The 20,348-nt window shown below is 41.1% G+C and overlaps 1 protein-coding gene across 3 annotated transcripts in view; it reads right to left on the bottom strand.

Annotated features, from left to right (window-relative positions):
• The window catches only part of EPB41L4A (erythrocyte membrane protein band 4.1 like 4A), a 225,738-nt gene that overhangs the window by 102,743 nt on the left and 102,647 nt on the right, over positions 1 to 20,348 (bottom strand). For all 3 annotated transcript variants that reach the window (XM_084627984.1, XM_084627983.1, XM_084627985.1), the window contains exons 6-10: positions 16,740 to 16,837; positions 12,768 to 12,888; positions 3,553 to 3,640; positions 1,083 to 1,171; positions 623 to 686 (exon numbers count right to left, since the gene is read on the bottom strand). In XM_084627984.1, the coding sequence (XP_084484110.1) occupies positions 623 to 686; positions 1,083 to 1,171; positions 3,553 to 3,640; positions 12,768 to 12,888; positions 16,740 to 16,837 (460 nt within the window). The remainder of the gene's footprint in view (positions 1 to 622; positions 687 to 1,082; positions 1,172 to 3,552; positions 3,641 to 12,767; positions 12,889 to 16,739; positions 16,838 to 20,348) is intronic.

The raw sequence follows: 20,348 nt of genomic DNA on the forward strand, positions 1-20,348 counted from the left end.
TACCTGTCAGGGCTTGAAACTGCCAAATGCCATCAGGGAGATGGCCTATTATGAGCACAATATAGAACTTTCAACAAGTTTATGAGTCAACTACACTGTAAACCTATGTCTCCTTTCTCAAGCTTCCAGATTTCCCATTCAGTTTGTTAAACATCTGAAATAATTCCAGGCTTTTCATATAAATACTTACTACATACATGTACCATCAGACAGTAACTACAGCATTACCTATATGTCATTTACTTTAAAGTAGAACTCAGACTTGTTTGTACATGAATAGGCATTCTGCAACATTCTAAATCGCAGGCGTTACTGATGGCATAGAAAAACAAATCTTGATAATATACTATAAAGTCTCATTCTGCTCTGCTTCAATAGGGCTTTTCTGCCTTCCCTGCAAAGTGAAAAATAGGCAGGTGGGAAAGAGAGAAAACTTAACCCTAACTACAAATACCCATCAAGAAAGATTACATATGGGAATACATTTAAATATAAGAAAAGTTTTTGTGGTAGTGATTAAAAGCAAAACTGGCAATAATAGTTTCATTTCACGGAACACACCAAACTCTTAACTTGATTAGTTTCACAGTTTCTTCCTTCAGACTTAAAATAAAAAACTTACATCTTTTCCCAGCACTCTAAGTTCAAACTGCATTTCCTTGAAGTGAACCTTTGTAATTCTAGGCCTAAATGTTGAAAAAAAGATAAAGAGAAGTGTTATGGTATTTAAATCCAACACATCAGAAATACACAAAGAAGAAACAAAAAAAATTGAAAGGAGAGTTTCAGTAAGCCATTCATACATAATCATTTTTACCAGTGCTCCACATATATTACTCACAAGAAAAAAAGTGATACTTAAACACTTTAATGTGAGCGGTGAAATTTAAAACCATCTCTTACAATATTAGAAATAGAACACAGACAATTTAATCTAGACAGAAAGATCCATGATTCCAACAAGTACATCAGTTTAGTTCTCATAAAACTAACCAGTCATATCATACGTATATTCGGTATTGTTTATTTTTCCTTTTAGCCACATTATTTTAATACAGTCTGCAATATTATGTTGTACATACCAGAAATACTTCCCTACTTGTTTTTTATTCTTGTAAACAACAACTCCTACAGGTGTTAATCCTAAAAAATATTCAGACTTGTTTTCACCCTGGAAAATAGAACAGATGTCATTTTATTACTTACAACCACAATTTTATTTTTATAGATATCATCTAAGAAGCAGTGGCCTGGTAAATGGAGCACTGGTGTGGGACTGAGGAGAAATGGGTTCTATTACTGGCTCTGCTGCTAGGTAACTTTGGGCAAGTTACTTTAACCTCTCTGTGCCTCAGTCTCCTCATCTGTAAAATGGGGATAATGATACTGACCTCCTTTGTAAAGCTCTTTGAAATCTGCTAATGAAAACCACTGTACAAGTGGTTACTATGATCATCATCATCTTAGTAAGCTAAACACCCAAACCTACAAAATTCTTTCTTCCTTGAGTAACTTTACTCATGGGAGTAATCCTATAAACTTCAGTGGGATTGCTCTCATAAGTAAGGATTACTTACATGAATCAGGTAAGAGAAACAATTCAACAACTAAATTGCCATATTTCTCTTCTTTAAAAATCTAAAGAAACTAATTACAGTCAAAACTTCACACTGCATAAGATACAGTATTTACTCATAATGTAAATATACTTCCGAATGCTAGAATAGGTTCATTCTACCATACCAACCAAGACACATGAATAATCAGTCTGCTCAACTAACTTCTGGTCCCTGCAGAACTGAAAAATGTAATGATCATATTGGGAAACCATGGAGGGGTCAAAAACTGTAATCAAAAGGAGACACAGAAAATGACACAACGAATCATCTCCCTGATCTAATCAGCATCCATGTACCACATTAAATAAAAGCCATTTTTAAATACTACTAGTTAACCCCACCACGTGTAAGGAGGTAGAAGCTACCAATGTGGCAAGGCACAAGGAAAGGACTTCCAGCAGAAGAGAGGTCTCTTGAAATATTCTACAGGCTGTTCTTCTGAACCCACATTTTCTTGGTACTCTCCTTCAGACAAATGTCCAAATAATTTTTTAACGAGCACCATGCCAACCCGCCCCCTAAAAAATTATTTCCTACCTTAAAATTATATTTCTGCAAGAGGCTCCACCAATCTGAAATTATTTTGCTGCTCCTTCATCTCCCAAAGACTGATCTGCTGATTTAGATTTCTTCTACCTGGCCCACCGCTGTGCGCAGCCCAGCCACAAAGGCCAAAGTTTTTCACAAATGAACATGGACTTCCTACCATGTCATGGACAAATGAACATGTACTTTCAGGAAGATCTGGGGCATGAGGGTCTCCATTTTTCCATTGGAAAAGAAAGGATCTCATGAGGGAGGATGAGAGGTACAAAAGCCAGAGAATAAATCCCCTATCAAGATATGACACCCAACAAATGCCATAACTCTTGAATTAAGGTGTATAATGTTAGTCTGACCTGCTTCCCCGTAACATGATTGGAGACACCTTCTCCTTACTGAAACACTGTTGCCCTCATGATGCTGGAGAGGGTTCCTAAATAAACCAACTGCAATGAGGGATTCAGAGCACTTTTCTCACAATGGATGACAAAGCTCATGATAAGGAGGGACCCAGTGCCTTCCCCATATGAAATACTTCTTAAGTTGTTGGGGTCTATATAGCCAATCAACTTGGTACAGGATAACATGAAAATTCTGATGGCAAATTGCAGCTGCCTCTGCAATTCATGGTAAATATTCAAAATCACACAGGATGAAATCCTGAAGGGAAGAGATGCGAACTGACAAGGAATAGTCTCTAAGCCAAGCCAAGACATTTGTGGTGAGACTCTGTGACTGGAATAAGGAGGAAAGCATCCTTTATTAATACTATATAGCCTCCTGGCTCTACCAAGGCTGTTACTTAGTGTTTCAGTTTCAAAGCATTTGTAGGCCATGAAGAATTTGAGTCTTCTGAGGTTTAAAACCCCCTGATATTTTGGGCAGGGCACCAAAGAGAAAGAAAACTTTCTGAAACCTTTGTAGGGTTTACACTGAATCACTACTGAGAATCTCATAAACAATGTATTTTCACCATAATTTTCTTGGATCCATCAGTATTGGGCAAGAGTTAAAATGATTGCTGGGAGTGACTCAGTAACGTTCTATGTGGCATCCAGCTGCGATCATGGATAGAAACCAGTCGTAGGTTCTCTCAGTTTTCAACAACACGCTAACCTGTGTTCCCTGTGGGTTACAGGGCTCAGCTACGTTTCTAGCATCAGAAAGATTCCTTTGTTTCTTCAGGAAATTCCTTTATGTTGGCCTCCGCTTTTGCTAAGGAAAATGTAGTGGAATTTTTACCTGAATCCAAATTTTGCTGCAGAATTATCAAAACTTACTCAATCCCTAGTGATTTCTGCCCCATCCCCAGCTTTCCATTTAAGTTTTAAAGACTTTTTGTCATGCCATCAAATTTAAAATATTTAGCTTCAATTAAAACAGTACTTACATAGACAGGATGGAGATCTACTCCATACATTTCCAGTGATTTGGCCACTCCTAAGTAATCCAGCTCTGCCTCAGCAGGAACCTGACCCCTGTAAACGGTATAATGAATAAGAACGCTGACTCTCAATTCAATGCTACAACAGTTGTTAAAATAAATCGTATTAACAAAGCTTGTTGAATAGGTAAGCAATGCTTCCGTGGTATTGACTTAGACCTTCCTTCACTGCATGGCACTGTGCTCCTACTTGCTCCAGATAAAATGGGTTCCAGCGTTCACTGTGTCTGCTACACGCTGTTACCTTATATATTAAATATTAAATTGATGTTAACTACAGTGGCAAAACTTTCCTTGTCTACCTGCTGCTAACGCCCAAAAATACTCCTGCTGCTGTCCCAAAAATACTTCACAGCATACATCTTCAGGCCTAAAAAGCAAAAAGGTCTTATTTTAAATCACTGCGTCATTACTATAAATCAGAAAGAGAAAGAGAGACCATTTAGGGGATGATTTCCCTATAGCAGTGCTCTGGAAACCTTAATCTTTTAATGCAAAACCTCAGTTTGGAGTCTACTGCAGGACCGTATCACAAATTATCTGCAGAAAACCGACTCTCCTTCTCCATGTAAGTATCATTGAAGCAACCAGCAACTTTCACTAGTTATATACGGTAGAGAAATAATGGAGAAAAACAGAAACCTAGGTATGTTACCAGTGAGGAGGGATTTATTACTTCGCATAAAAATATGAGTAAATCCAAAGCCTTTAACAATGTACACATCCTCAGTGTTTAATTTTACTCTTCCCTTAATAACGGTCATAGATGCAACATACTCAATAAGGTTCTCCATTGTAAGGCTGAAGTAATACTTCTGCAATCTCATTCCCAACTGGGATTTATCATACTTTTGTTAATTACTCAGTAGCATTCATATAAACGTTATTGAGACTGTAACTTATGAATATACCAGCATCAGTTCAAAAGGATTCATCAATGTGTATTCCAAAGACACTTCACATCTTATGCTTTAGCCTGCAGATGTTGCCTTGGTGAAATGTTTCACTCCTGTGTCTAATATCATCCATATCCAAGATGTGATATGGGGCCCAGGATCTTGTCATAAGATTTCAAAAATCCTGTAATACATGCTGTCTCTCTTTTTCTTATCTCCCCATTCCTTTCTTCTGGTTAAGAAGAGTGGAGATCTAATCAGCTGGTGTCTTCCCAGGCTGGCACTCCCTGTGTTTGCTTTACATGTGACAGGGAAGAGACGTGTGCAATGTAGAGGCAAAAATAGTAGTGGAATGCCATCCTCCAGCATGAATACAGAAACCTCTCATGGCTATGTAAATGACTCCATCTGCACTGTGGATAGAGGTTGCTCCTCTCTGTGGATGGAGCAGTAGAAATAATGATTGTAGACATCTACCTCCTTATCAAAATTTAGGAGCTGAAGCAAGCTGAGGCTGAGCTTAGCCCCCATTTACAAGAGTTCATGGGTAAGAAGAGGATCCAAAGCCCACTACAGAGAAAACTTGTTAGGGCAAGATTTCTTTCTTGGTGGATTTTTGGTTCACTGCTGTATTTACTAATACACAGCAGGGTCATATGTATTTCCCAATTCTGTGGTTATGGAATTTGCCACAGGAATCACCTCTTCTACACCCCAAATTGCAAAATTTTGCTCCAGACTTAGATTTTTCATTTTAAAAAAAATTATATTTCTAGCCTTCATAATTGTGAAACAAAATGTTCACTGAAGGACTGTTTTCTTCAGAGTCTGCAGACAATCTGAAACAACAGCACTAAAAGGTGTGAATTGCCACTCATCTCAGTGAGTTAACTCTAAAATCTATCAATGACAATTTAAATGTCAACACTGCTAACTATAAAAAGAAAAGGAATACTTGTGGCACCTTAGAGACTAACAAATTTATTTGAGCATAAGCTTTCGTGAGCAACAGCTCACTTCATCTATTTCATTTCTGATTTTGTTTGCAAAAACATCATGCTAAATAACATGCTTCCACCACGATTCCAAACTGCCTCTCAACCTGCCAAATGCCCCAACTGTCCATTCAGTAACGATATATTTGGAAAAGTCTCTAAAGAGGAAAGGCACTGCTCTGTGAAGATGTAAACTGTGGCTAGTACAGAACACAAACAGAGTCTTTCCCAGCATACAGGAAACAGGGTGAGGGGAGAGCTAGATGTAGAAACTCTTCACTGAAAACATTCTCAAACGTTCAATATTTCATTGTATCTTCCAAGTTAAAATGAAGGGATCCAGTGTAGCTCTATACTTCAACTCAGAGTTTTAAACCTTCTCTCAGTATACACCATTTTCCAAACTTCACAATGTTACTTAGAATCATAGAAATGTAGGGCTGGAAGGAATTTCCAGAAGCCATCAAGCCCAGCTCCCTGTACTGAGGTAGGATCAAGTAAATCTAAACCATCCCTGATAAGGTTTTTGTATAACCTGCTCTTGAGAACTTGCAATGATGGGGATTCCACAGCCTCCCTTGGAAGCCCGTTCCAGAGCTTAACTGCCCCATAGTTAGAAAGTTTTTTTCCTAATATCTAACCTAAATCTCCCTTGCCGCAGATTAAGCCCATTACTACTTGTCTTACCTCCAATGGACATGGAGAACAACTGATCACAGTCCACTTTATAACAGCCCTTAACATATTTGAAGACTGTTATCAGGTCCCCACTCAGTCTTCTTTTCTCCAGACTAAACACGCCCAGTTTTTAAAATCTTTCCTCATAGGTCAGGTTCTCCAAATCTTTTATCATTTTTCTTGCTCTACTCTGGACTTTTTCCAGTTTGTCCACATCTTTCCTAAAGTGTAGCACCGAGAATTGGAAACAATACTCCAAATAATTGGGACAATTACCTCCCATGTCCTACATACAAAACTCCTGTTAATCCACCCCAGAATGATATAAGACTCATATTCAATTAGTGATCCATTATAAACCCAGATCCTTTTTCAGCTGTAGAGCCTATCACTTAGCAAGTTATTCCCCATTTTGTAATTATGCATTTAGTTTTTCCTTTTCACGTGAATACTTTGCACTTATCTTTACTGAATTTCATCTTGTTGAATTCAGACCAGTTCTGGAATTTATCAAGATCATTTTGAATGCTAATCCTGTCCTCCAAAGTGTTTGCAACCTCTCCCAGCACGGTGTCATCCAGAAGTTTTATAAGCATGCTCTCCACTCTATTGTACAAGTCATTTATGAAAATATTAAACAGTCCCTGAGCCAGGACTGACCTTGGTGGGACCCCACTAACCCACCTTCCCAGTTTGACAATGAACCCATTTTGACAGTGATGACTACTCATTGAGTACAGTCTTTCAACTAGTTATAGTAATCACCTTATAGTAATTTCATCTAGACCACTAGTCTAGGCTAGTTTGCTCATGAGAATGCCACATGGGACTGTGTCAAAAGCCTTACTAAAATCAACTACCCTAACCTCTAGGCCAGGAACCCTGTCAAAAAAGGGAAATTTGACAGTGACTGGGACCTGGTGCCCCCTTGCCGGTTTATGTAGGACACTGCAGTGGTATTGTCAGAGAGGAACTGAATGTGTTGGGCTCAGATGAGGGGCAGGAATGCACAGCAGGCTTAGTGGACCGCTCGAAGCTCCAGGATGTTGAAGCACTGCGTCCATGTCCCTTGCACGGCATGTGCATCGAGGTGGGCACCCCAACCGGCTAGAGAGGTGTCTGTGGTGATGGTGGCTGTGGGGGCAGAAGTGGTGAAGGGGGTGCTAGCAACACCTTGGCAGGGTTGGTCCACCACAGTAGGGAGGTCCAGACCAGATGTGGGACAATCAGGGTGACATCCAGGTGGGTCTGCAGACTTATAGGACCCACAGTTGTAGACAGCGCATGTGTAGGCAGGCAGGCGGCATTACATGGATACAGGCCACCACGTGGCCAAGGAGGCAGAGACAGTGCTGCAGTATGGGGCGTGGAATGCAGCATAGGGCTACCATGAGGGCTGTCAGGGTGGCAAAACGGTCCGCTGGGAGGAAGGCCCAAGCTGTCACGAATCCACGGAATCCGATTAAATGAATTGTCTGCGTTGGAACAAGCACAGATTTCTCCTCATTGATACAAATGCCGAGAGTGGCATGGAGCGAGTGGAGAGCGCAGATGGACGACAACATTTTGGTGAGGGTTTGCACCTCTGGAAGCCAGTTGTCTAAGTAAGAGAACATAGGGTACTCCTGTTGTCGCAGTTGGGGCTGCAGTGACCACAGAGACCTCGGTATAAACCCTCAGGGCCGTCAAGAAGCTAAAAGGAAGAACTCAAACGATAGTGGTTGTCCCCCTCGCAGAAAGGATGAAACTTGCAATGGGCCAGATGGATGTCAATGTGGAAATAAGTATCTTTCATGTTGAGAGGTGTGAGCCATACCTCCAGGGGAAGGCAGGGGATATTTGATGGAAACATCATCATACAGAATTTGGTCTTCCTGATGACAGTGTTGAGTAGTTAGAGATTGAGTACAGGGCAGAGACTTCCCTTTTTTGAGATGAAAAAGTACAAGGAGTAGAAGCCCTTGCCAATGAAGGGGCCAGCCACTAGTTCGATCACACCATTCCTCAGGACGTTGTCTGCCTCATGTAGGAGGCTGTGATGAGAGAGACTCCCAGGAGGTGCTGGGGGTGGAGGGGGGGGCGGGGAAGGGGAAGGTAAGGAACTTGATAGAGTAACCATATTATACAATCTCTAGTACCCAACGGTCCATGGTGATCTCAACCCAGATGACCCCAAAGGTGGTAGGGGGACCAGAGGCAGCAATGTGGGGAGCTCGCAGCTCTCGATATGCATGTCAAAACTGGGCCTTTGTTTGATGCCATAGTACAGCTGAGGAGGTGGCAGTAGCTGATGGTCACGAATGCTATGATCTTGGGGGGCCACCGTGCAGGCTCCTGATATTGGACATAAGCGTGCTGGTAGGGTGCGAGGAGCATGGTCAGAAGGATGGCCTCTGTTGCTTTCAACAAAGCACTGGGGTATAAATCCTGAGAGACTAGAATTTCACTCTTAAGTCTTTCAGGGAGTGGAGGGACTCATCCGTCTTCGCCAAGAACAACTTGTCCTCATCAAAGGGGAGGTCCTCGATCGTGGTCTGAACCTCCCTGGGGAAGCTGTAGGATTGCAGCCAGGAGTCTCATCGTACGACTGTGCCTGTGGCAAGAGAGCGGGAGGATGTATCTGCTGCATGCACAGCAGCTTGGACGCTACCCTTGGCCGTCAGGCGGCCTTCCTCCTCTAGAGTCTGGAATGGCTGTTGCTTGTCCTGTGGCAAATCCTCCAGGAACTCTACTAGCTTGGCATAGTTACTAAAGTCATACTTGGCAAGCTGATCTTGGATATGCAGAACTGCAGGCTGCAGAGGAGTAACCCTTGTGGCCAGGAGGTCAAGGAAGTTTGCTGAACTATCCGAGGGTGGAGGGGGTGGAGGTATGGGAATGCTGCCTTGCCCATTCAGTCGCCGCGTGTACCACCAGCAAAGCAGGGTGGGGAAAAAGAATGTCATCCCCCTTGGATGGGATAAAATGGCTGCATTCCACTCTCTTAGGCGTAGGGGCACAGGAAGCTGGTATGTGCCAGACTGCTCATGCAGGTTGAAGGATAGTGTCATTTGTGGGCAGTGCGATGTGAAATGGTCCCCTGGTCTAGAGGATATCCACTAGCTGGTAGTGTTGATCCAGAACTTCCTCCAAAGGTATGCCCAAGCCCAGGGCTACCCTCTGCAGCAGCTCTTGGTATTACCCATGATCATCAGGAGGCAAGAGGACTGGGGGAATCAATGCATCAGTGGGAGAGGAGGCGGCAGCTGGCAGTCCTGGCGGAACCAGTGGGATCGGCTCCCGTTCTATGTCTGCCTCTGGATCCAAGCTGAATGGTTCCTCTCAGGCACTCGGATGGATGTGAGGCGTGTGATTGTGGGTACAGAGAGTTGTATGGGTTCCAGGGCAGCCAGTGTGCCCATGGTGTCTGGTCCTGGGGTACTACGGACCCCAAAGATATGTGTATCAAGTTGGCGGTGCCAAAGCACCCTGCCTGGTGCAGTGGTCATGCCGGGGAGTCTGAGCTGCACCTGGACGTTGGGGAGAATGGCGGTTCCTCCGCTAGCTGTTGCAGTCCGAAGAAATCTCAGGTAGAGGCGGAGCCATCAGTGTGGGCGGTCCTGCAATCACCAGGTATGATCTCTCGCCCAGGATAATCGTTATGTCTGTCGGGAAACTGTAGTGCCGAGAGCAGCAGCGAGACTGGATATGGCAGGTCTAAGTGCACCGTTGGGAGCAGCGGTTCGACTTGTCTGGGTATTCAAGGTACATCCCACTGACCACTGAAGCGGGGTGGCATGTGCGGTTAGGAGTGTGGGGATTCCAGTCATACCAGGGGTGCATGCTGCAGAGAGCTGTCCCTTGGTACGGTGGCCGATACTTCTTTCTTCCTTTTGGCTTTACACTCTGCACAGGTAAGCTTGGGAGGTGGCATGATCGGATCTGCACATGACTTCTTGTGCAACCTGGTGCAGCCCGGGAAGGAAATGTTGTGCTTCGCTGCAGTCCATGACACAGACTTGCTGAGAGGGCCATACGAGCACTTATGACCCTCTCGCTTGGCATTGTCCTGCGCTGGTGGTGCTGTTGGATCAGGGCGGGAGGTGGTAAGTGCGGCACTCATCACTGGTGAAGGGAGAGGCACCATTGGTTCCGCCAGTCCCAGATAGGACTCCACATATGGCGGGAGAGCCTCCTCCTCGAGGAACTTCCAGAGTCACAGGAGACAAGCCTCACAGGTCCGTGAACAGATCTCACAGCACGCAACGAGATGCACTTTCCCAAGCAGTGGCAGTGCTCATTGCTCACTGAGACTGAGTGAGAGCATGACACTCAGTCCTTGAACCCTGGGATGCAGGGCCTAGTCCCCCAACAAGTGCTCTCGTAGGCGAACTACGAGTGCGGAGGAGAGAGGATTCCAACCCCAACCATGCGGCAGTAAGAGAAAACCAAAGGAGCATCCATGATTTCAAATACATCTACATCTCTTTTCCACCCTTAAGCCCTCCCTTATCTCTCCTCCATTGATTCCTTCCATTCCACTCTCTCCTCCAACCTTGATTCCTTTGCCCTCTCTCCCATCACAATGTCTAACCTTTCCCACTCTTACCCCTGGCTTTCCTCCAACATCTGTTTCCTCTGCTCTTGTTCCTGTGCTGCTGAATGTCTTCAGTACAAGTCCCACAACAACCATACTGATTGTGTTCATTGCAAATTCACTCTTTGTCTTTTTTCTATCACTTTCTTAAACAAACAGCTCTATTTCTCCCTCACTGAATTCCAAAGCCACAAAAACAGCCAACATTTCGCCACCTTTGATTCCCTCCTTAGACCTCCCCATCCATCTCCACACAAAAACTTGTAATTTCTTTTTTAAAAACTCTATATGATCAAGCATGATCTCTCCTCTAATCCACCTTCGGATCCCTCCTTTAGTCTCACCCTTCATCTTGATGCTACAAACCCATGCCAGCTAATAATGGCCAGGCAGGTGCAAGCTAATATTACAACTATGGGTTGGTTTATTAAACCTACGCATTGTGCAAAATATATGTAAAAACATTGTCTTATTAACACAACTGTCCTCCATCACCACTCATTTATCCCCATTTGTTTCACACACCCCGGTGTGTTTTGTCTTTAGGACTAAAGTTACCTAAAGGCAATGGCTGTCTTTCACTTTGCACGCAGCCTAGCACAATGGGTCTAGCACAATGATTAGGAATTCTAGGCATTACTGCAATACAAACAGGGAGGAAATAATATCCTTCAGTTAAGCACTGACCAGGGACTCAGGAGACTTGGAATCAATTCCTGGTTCTGACACAGATTTCCTGTGTGACACTGGGCAAGTTACTTTCTCTGTGCCTTGGTTTCCCATCTTTAAAATGGGAATAATGGAACTTCCCTGCTGCACTGAGAAGTTATAATAAGACTATACTAGTGATATTTTAGTGATTATGAGGCACTCAGACAATAAAGTGATGAGGGCTACATACATAGATAGAAATAAATAATAATAGCTACCTTCCCCTAAAAGGGGAGGATTCAAGTCAAGGTGCTAACTGGCAAGCACCCCAATGTCAAGGGATGAATGTTCGGGGAGGGGCATGCCTCTATATATTTGAGGGAAGTTAACACCTCCTCTCATTAAGCAAGACATAGATAATGCCAATCTGCAGAAACTACTAGCTGCAAGGCCTTACCTGGCATTTAGCAAAATATGTGCTTTAATGTAGCAAAAGCATCATGGTATCTACACCTATATACAAGAACGTTAGTCTTTTCAGATAACCCTTTAATACCTCAAACAAAATTAAGAAGAAGGGGATATAGTGCAACAGTCATAAAAGAACCTTCTTGATCAGTTCTTACTGGGTAGATAAGCGTTGTTTCATGTTCTGTGTATTAGGTAATAACATGAGAGGACAGCATGTTTATAAATATAAAAAGGCTCTTTATTAAGAGAACTATTTAGCATTCAACTCATGTGTACACAGACTAACTTCCTGTGCCTTCTCCAAACTCTTCCCTACTGCAACCTTCCTCCATGTTCCATGAAGATTGCTATATGCATGACTCCATTACAACACCTAACAATTTGGCAAGGAAACGGGGGCCCATTGTATTAAGTGCTGTATGTACACATATCAAGAGACGATAGGGAACTGAGGCACAGAGAGATTAAGTGACTAGCCCAAAATTACACAAAAAGTCTATGGTAAAGATGAAAACTAAATCCAAATTTCTTGGATCCCAGTCCAGTGCCTTAACAATAAGATACTACTTTCATCCCCCTCCATTGCAAAATTCAGAGTGCATAATCTGGACATTTATATGTATTTTTAGAAATTTTTTAACTAAAGGTACCTAAAGTACCATATCTGTTCTACTTATATTTCTAATCAGTTATTAATAAAGCCACTCTCTTTGTATTATCTCTATTTTAGATTTCTGGTGCGCATAAAAGGATGTTTCATGTCACTAGCAGATTCTGCAGACCTTCATTCTGGCAGGACAAAGATATGTGACAATATATCAGTTCCTTCTTCCCTTCTACTTAGTACCTGTAGCACATGATTTCCCATGCATTATAACAAAACTGAATTCTTACATCAGAGTTTTGTGTATCCGTTCTATTGCATCTTCCAGTTCTTCCTTCTGGTCTGGAACAAATCGGTATTCTGACACATAACCTGCAGTGTGCTTATATGGGTCATAGTCTCCCAGCTCAGCTATGGTGCACAAGAAAAAAAATTGTCACAAGTTTCAAACATTTTCCCATTACCCAAAAGATGTACTGTTTAACCAATCTGCATGTGCCACTGCACCTTTTCCCAAGTAACTCTATGAGCTCACCACTCAATAGGTAAAAGAAAACTATTTTTTCTCATTGGAGAGGAAAAATGCATGGCAACGTTTTCCCTTTATTTTAGTTTATTAACAAAGCATTATAGACCAATCCATGCAAGACTGGAAGAGAAATTTCATTAGTAACATGTTTTTTAGAGGAATGGAAGGTTCAAGGGCTAGGAAATATGGTATGAAGTTTGTCACCTCCGCAGAACTGGAACTAATGTAGTTTAGGTCAGTAATAATTGCAACAATATGCTACTTTGTGGTGCATGTGAAATGAATTGATGTGCTGAGTCCAGTTCTTAGAAGGTTTGTGCCCATATAATAAAAACGAACATTCAAATGGGCATTGACTGCTATCCTTGTTGGGAGTCCTAGCAGAGAAGTCAAGGACTGAATGAGAATGGAGATGTAACTATCCTGTCTAGCTTAAAGGTAGTCCTTTGAGAAGAAAGCTGAAGTACCTATAGGTAAACAAAAGACTTTAGTCTCCAGTTAATTTCAGTACATTTCCTGAACACTAAATTCACTTTAAAAATTAAAATAATGATTAAATCATATTTAAAAGAAATATGGGGACTCTATTTTAAAATTTAATCAATGATTATGCATTTTAATATAATTGTTTTTGGAGTGCCCTGGAATTTGCATATACAAGCAAAAGTGACATGATATAAAGTGACAAACTATTTGTCTGATGAGCCACAATCCTATTTTATACCCTTGCAAACAGCTGTATATTAAATGTATATCTTAATCAGGGCCCAATTCTACAATTCTAATTTACATTGGGTAACATTTATATCAGTAACCCCACTGAAGTTAATGGAACAATCTGTGTAAGTGCTCCTTAACATGAGTAAAGGCAGTACCATTAGGCCCTCAAGGAGGCAAGGGCTCCCCAGAAGCCCAACCTTATTGGAGGTTCCCATCCAAATCCCACTGAAGCCATGGACATTGCTATGCCTCTTCACACACCATGAGGTCAGTGCCATAAATCATAATGCAAAAATCCCATAAAACATCAGCTCATTTTTGTTATGGATTTTTTTTTACATATTAGTCTTGTCTCCAAAACAAGAGACTGATCTGATCAGCAGAGATACAGGAATTCCCCTCCCCACCACTCCAAACCCAACCCCAACCCCAACCCCGCAAAAAGCCCAACAATAAAACAGTGACCCTCATGCCTGAAACAGAATAAACAGCAGGAATAATGACTTTGGGCTTCATTGTGCACTTTAATAGAAAAAATCAGATTGCACAATAGAGTAGGTGTAGCTCTGTGCGCCGTAAGGCCTGCAGAATGTATAGTGTATACTGCACTCTATGTTGTTGCCAAGCCTATGGATGCGATTCCTGTGCTAGTGCTTCTGGCTTATAAATTCAGTGTTTCACACAAACATATGCATTATGTGAGGGTCTCTATCTGCATATTTTTGTCAGATTCAGCCCTGATGTAAGAAGGCATAACTTCTTATGAAGTCTTATGAAGATACGCCTGTTTCTGCCAGGGCTGAATTTAGCCCTTTGTAACTACTATGTACCTGTTCTAGCTCTCCTATCCAAAATGAACTTTTCTAGCTATTTCCTTGTGGCATTTAAAAGAAAGAAGTATTGGTCATTGAGATTAGTATCCTATAAACAATCTTTGACTGGAGCTGCAGATTCCTACAATTTAGCCACTATGCCTATGACAGGGAAACAGAGTATATTCTTGTTCCTATTTCTCATAATCTGTTTGAAGATGATGCACTCACTGCAAAACAATATACCTGACCAATATATATTGCAATATTTCACAGTCAAGGCACAACTGTCATTGAAGTGAAAGGCCTATCACAAACGGCCTTCTGGGTTGGGTCATATCACCTTCCGAAGTTGGGGAAATGTCAATGAAAAAAATTCAGAATGTGACATGCTTTAACTTTCCTGAGAGGCATGTCATATGCCATGAAAAGTCTCTAATCTCCTTTCACACTCAATAAGTTATTTCATTCTGTTGTGATCTCTCAAACATGTTGTTCTAAAACAGAAATTAAAGGAAGAATATTTTCAGCTTGCATTAGGTAGCTGCTACTGAATCATACTTGGATTAATGATAAACTGGATAATCTTCACTTAGTATCTGCCACAGATGAAAACTGTAAATTATAAGTTTTCTATGCAGAGTTCCCAAGAAAATATCCTAAATCCACATGATATTCCTGACTGCCAAATTTTGAATTTGGATATCTGATTTTAGCCCAAAGATGAGCAAAATCTTACTTCTTACTTACTGTCCATTAATGTGAAGTAGTTCATGTTTGCTCTGCCAAATCCATGGGATATACTAGCACTCATGAAATCTGCTTCTCAAGTGCATGCCAATAAGTGAAATGTCGAATTAAAACTTCACGCTTCAAGTTAAAACACATCCCTCCCCTTCATTATCTTCAAGTATTAGTATTGACATAATGTGGTTTTTACAGGACTGTATCGTTTGGGATGATCAACAGATTTGTCTGGAGGCTGCTGCCAGCCCTTCAGATCTACACGTTGTTTGATGAAATAGAAAATATTATATAAATAATATTGGGCTGTAGACATACCCTGACTTGTAATGTCATCAAGCACTAATAAAAAGTTCTCTCTGTGGACAGTCTCGGTAACTCAACCGTCAATAACTGTCAGATATTTCAGAAGAGATCCCATAGTATCTTCATTTAAAATGCATGTAACTGGTTCTACATAATCTGTACTGATGTGTCACCTATTTATAATTCTCCTGTTAGTCTCTGTAATTTAATTTTTTTAAACTAACATACAAAGACTTAGATTAAAGTCTCCATTTGCTGCAATATTTGGAATCAATCATAACATTAACTGTCAAGGTTCCTTCCCCACTCTGAACTCTAGGGTACAGATGTGAGGACCTGCATGAAAAAAGCCCTAAGCTTATTCTTACCAGCTTAGGTTAAAAACTTCCCCAAGGTACAAACTTTGCCTTGTCCTTGAACAGTATGCTGCCACCACCAAGCGTTTTAAACAAAGAACAGGGAAAGAGACCACTTGGAGACATCTTCCCCAAAAATATCCCCCCCAAGCCCTACACCCCCTTTCCTGGGGAAGGCTTGATAATAATCCTCACCAATTGGTACAGGTGAACACAGACCCAAACCTTTGGATCTTCAGAACAATGAAAAATCAATCAGGTTCTTAAAAGAAGAATTTTAATTAAAGAAAAGGTAAAAGAATCACCTCTGTAAAATCAGGATGGTAAATATCTTACAGGGTAATCAGATTCAAAACACAGAGAATCCCTCTAGGCAAAACCTTAAGTTACAAAAAGACACAAAAACAGGAATACACATTCCCTCCAGCACAGCTTATTTTACAAACCATTAAACAAAAGAAAATCTAACGTATTTTCTAGCTAGATTACTTACTAACTTTACAGGAGTTGTAAGGCTTGCATTCCTGATTTGTTCCCGGCAAAAGCATTACAGACAGACAGACAAACAAAAGCCTTTCCCCCGCCCCCAGATTTGAAAGTATCTTGTCCCCTCATTGGTCATTTTGGGTCAGGTGCCAGTGAGGTTACCTTAGCTTCTTAACCCTTTACAGATTAAAGGATTTTGCCTCTGGCCAGGAGGGATTTTATAGCACTGTATATAGAAAGGTGGTTACCCTTCCCTTTATTTTTATGACATTAACAAACAAAAGTTATCAGTTGGTCAGAAGAACTCACACTGAATTGCATATGCTCCCAGCTGAGCTGCAGTGTTGATGGGACAGGGCATGCGACCTTGCAAAACATCTTGCTTCACCTGCAAAAAAAATTGATACCTAAAACAGAGAGAGAAAATGAAGTTGTTAATTCAATATTAAGGATTCTGGTGTACTTAGTAACATTTTACTGCCTTCAGGTTTATTCGGGGAGGGGGGGAAAGGGAAGGTCTGTAGCTCAGCTTAAAGTGATATGGTCAACTCAAAAATCACGTTTGCATCTTCTGCAACTTTTTTTTTACTATTAATGTTCAAGTAACATCATGATTATTATCACTGAAAGACTGGAGGAGGAAAAAAATCTCTAGTTTTCCCATTTGTTTACTTTGTGCACTTGACAGCACACTGTGATAGTTAATTTCCCTAGAAAGAGGTGGTTCCCCTAGTTTGTGTGGGATTTTCAGGCAGCAGCAGGAGAGAGAAAACATTGTTTAAAATCAAAGAGGAAAATATGATTGTTAACCCACACATGGAACAAATTTTGACCTCACTAGTAGAGCAGAGCAAGGGAGACACAAGGCACTCACTCACTCGCTTGTGTGGGCTTGTAACAGGGTCTACAAACCCCATACTGAACACAGACAGAGGGGGGAGGAAAGTCTCTCCCATTTACAAGCAAGCAGCTTGATCACAACCCCAAGCAGCTGCCAGTCATGGAGGCAGGCGTCCACAGCTGCAACCAATAAAGAAAACAGAGTCTGTTGTATAGGGAGAAGGAAAGGGAGGCACTAAGACCTGGAATAGCAAGGTGGTGACAGCTTTGCACTAGGCTGCCTCCAAGAAAACAGCCAGGAGACTGAAAGAGATGGCAAGCCCAAAAAGTGAAGGTCTGACAGGCTTAATTGAAGGTGAGGATCCAAGAACTTACCTGACTGAGAGCAAACAAAGGAGGGTCAGTCAGGAGAAGCTAAGGCCCCTCAAGAGACCACCCCAAAAGGCATTGACAGGGCTCTATGTACCACAGCCAGCAAGTGTGGGAGGAAAAATAGACACCACAAGGCCACTATATTCCATTCCTCTACTTGCAGGTGGGTAGGAAGAGGTGGGGCCATGGCTCTGCCTCCCAACGCACCAGCCAGTTGGGCTACATAACTGTAAGTGCAGAGTACTTCCCCCTCAGAGCAGGAAGAAACCAGGAGGGTATATTGTGACTCTCAATCTGCTTCCAAATCTGCCCCAAGGCAGCACAATGCACTTCCCCTTACCCAGGGCTCATGGTAAAGCCACAACTGAGCCCAAACTTAGCAAGAGGAGTCAGGAGTAACAGAAGCGACTTTTAAGAATATTTTTTAACTGACAACATTTTAAGCTGACTGTGTCCCTTTAAACTCTGATTTTTCCCCATATTCACAAAATATATTGCATACAACTTCCTTAATCACAACCGCACACATCAAAAACACGTATGGTAAACTGTTCACACAGGCTGGTATAAATTAAGTGAGAGTATTTGATACCCCCTCTTAAGCACATGAACACTGAATTCCTAATGAAACAATATGAACAAAAGAGAGGATCAGAGCAATAAGAAAACAAGTTATCTAGTTCAGTTTTTCAGATACTCTAGTACATTTAAAGGAAATATTTTTAAATGCTGTTTATGCCAAATGGATATACGTCTTCCCGTATCACATCATACGGAAAGAATATCAGTGATTTCTTTCAAAAACAGTTTTTAAAAGATCTTTTTGTTATACAGGCACAAATTGGTCATACTTACATACTGAACTTCCCTTATTCAGGAACTCATTTATTTTACAGAGCCAAATAACTGCATTATACATTATTATTAAGTTTATTTTGTATTTATTATTGCATTATCATTATTACTCTTGCAAATACTTAGTACTTTCTATGTGTTCATTGTAAGCTATTGAAATATTTTTGTCTTTGGGCAATCCAGACTGCAGATTATATGGCAAATAATCTTTGCATTACTGTGTTAAACTCAAATAAAAATTGCCAGCGTTCAAGGACCTTTCAGTGCTATTTAATCTGGAACCCTTCCAGCCCAAATGAGCTTCTTTTGCTGATGGTTCCCACAGACACCATAGGCATTCCAGGATATACAGCTGTGCCATTTGCACCCTACTTCTTATTGGAGAGGAAAAATGCACAGTTATCTAAGCCCCTCGTCTTCCCAGGGCCCAATGCCTTATATGAGAAGGCATACTGCAATGGTATCAGGAAACAACAGTGTGCACGCTCATTATTGCTCCTTAGTATTTTAACAAGCAGGCAGACCCTTATTTGGATGAATTATGATGACAGAGAAGAAATTTAAAGGTCTTGTGGAGCTTACAACATCTGTTGGCTGACTGACTGAAAATTAAGTTCACTTCCAATATATACCTCCTCCCCTCAGCATTTCCAGCAGTTGCACAAGACTGAGTATGGCCTTACTATGTGTAGCCTGCTGCACAACCATTGTCTACAGCTCGCCTGGATATGGATATTATTTGCCAGTTCTTTGGTATTTCCCTAGTAATTATGGAAGTGCAGGGTTTCCCCTGAGTTCTGAAAAGTGTCATTTTAACAACCTCACATTTTCTTCATACATATCTATCCTCATAGTTAGCATAATCTAAAGTAAGACAAAAACAACTTAACCTGCTTTTTAAAAAATTCTAATTATCCCCCATTTTTAGGTACATGTTGGCTCCACTGATTTGCCTCCATCCTTCATTTTAAAATTTTAACTACTTGGCTCTATATACAGTACAAAATACATATAATTTAACACTGCACATTATTGCCAGCAGCATATGATACCATTTAATGCAGGCACAGTATTTACAAAGGTGATAGACTGTGGGAATAGATCTGACAATATATGGTACAAATCATCAGAGAAAAGTTAATTAAAACTAGAAATCAAATTCTGCATAAAAGGGAACTTAGAACTAAATACTCTAAAGTAGGTGGGCAGTAAATACCAATTCTTTTGCTAAGATGTAAAGCTAATATGGATGGGAAAATAATACATTTTGAATAATTATTTAGATAATAAACATACAAAATGGGTATGAACATTCAAATCAAAGGCTGTCAAATCAGTGTATATACATCTAAACCAACATTTCAGGCACAAAAATGCTGATTTGAGCACAAAATGCAAACTGGGGCCCTTATCTTAAATGTCCTTATTTGTGTATTTTCACGGTGGATTTGAGGAAGAAATAGCTTTTAAAAAAACAAAACAAACCCCCCACAATTTGCAGTCAGAAGCATCAATTCTGCCTTCTGTGAGGTGATGATACTCCTAACTCCTATTGAAGTCAGTGAATGATGGCAGTACTTAGCTCCTTTTAAGATCAGGCCTCTAGTTCAAACTTGTCCCTCGAGTGCTCGCCATTTGCTCTGCCAAATTGCATAGATAATGGTGTCTAAACATTGCATGAGCAAACATACCCAGGAGATATTGATAACCAGTCAGCATCTATTTTTGCCTACAGAACACATCAATTTCTGGTGTAAAGAGATTATAGATTTGATAGGTTTTTACTATTCAAAAATAGAAATCACATAATGTGACAGAAGTATTAACATCAGATAACAATAGGCTCCATAC

This window comes from Lepidochelys olivacea (genome assembly GCF_965140295.1).
Source record: "Lepidochelys olivacea isolate rLepOli2 genome assembly, chromosome: 5".
Lineage (NCBI taxonomy): Eukaryota > Metazoa > Chordata > Testudines > Cheloniidae > Lepidochelys > Lepidochelys olivacea.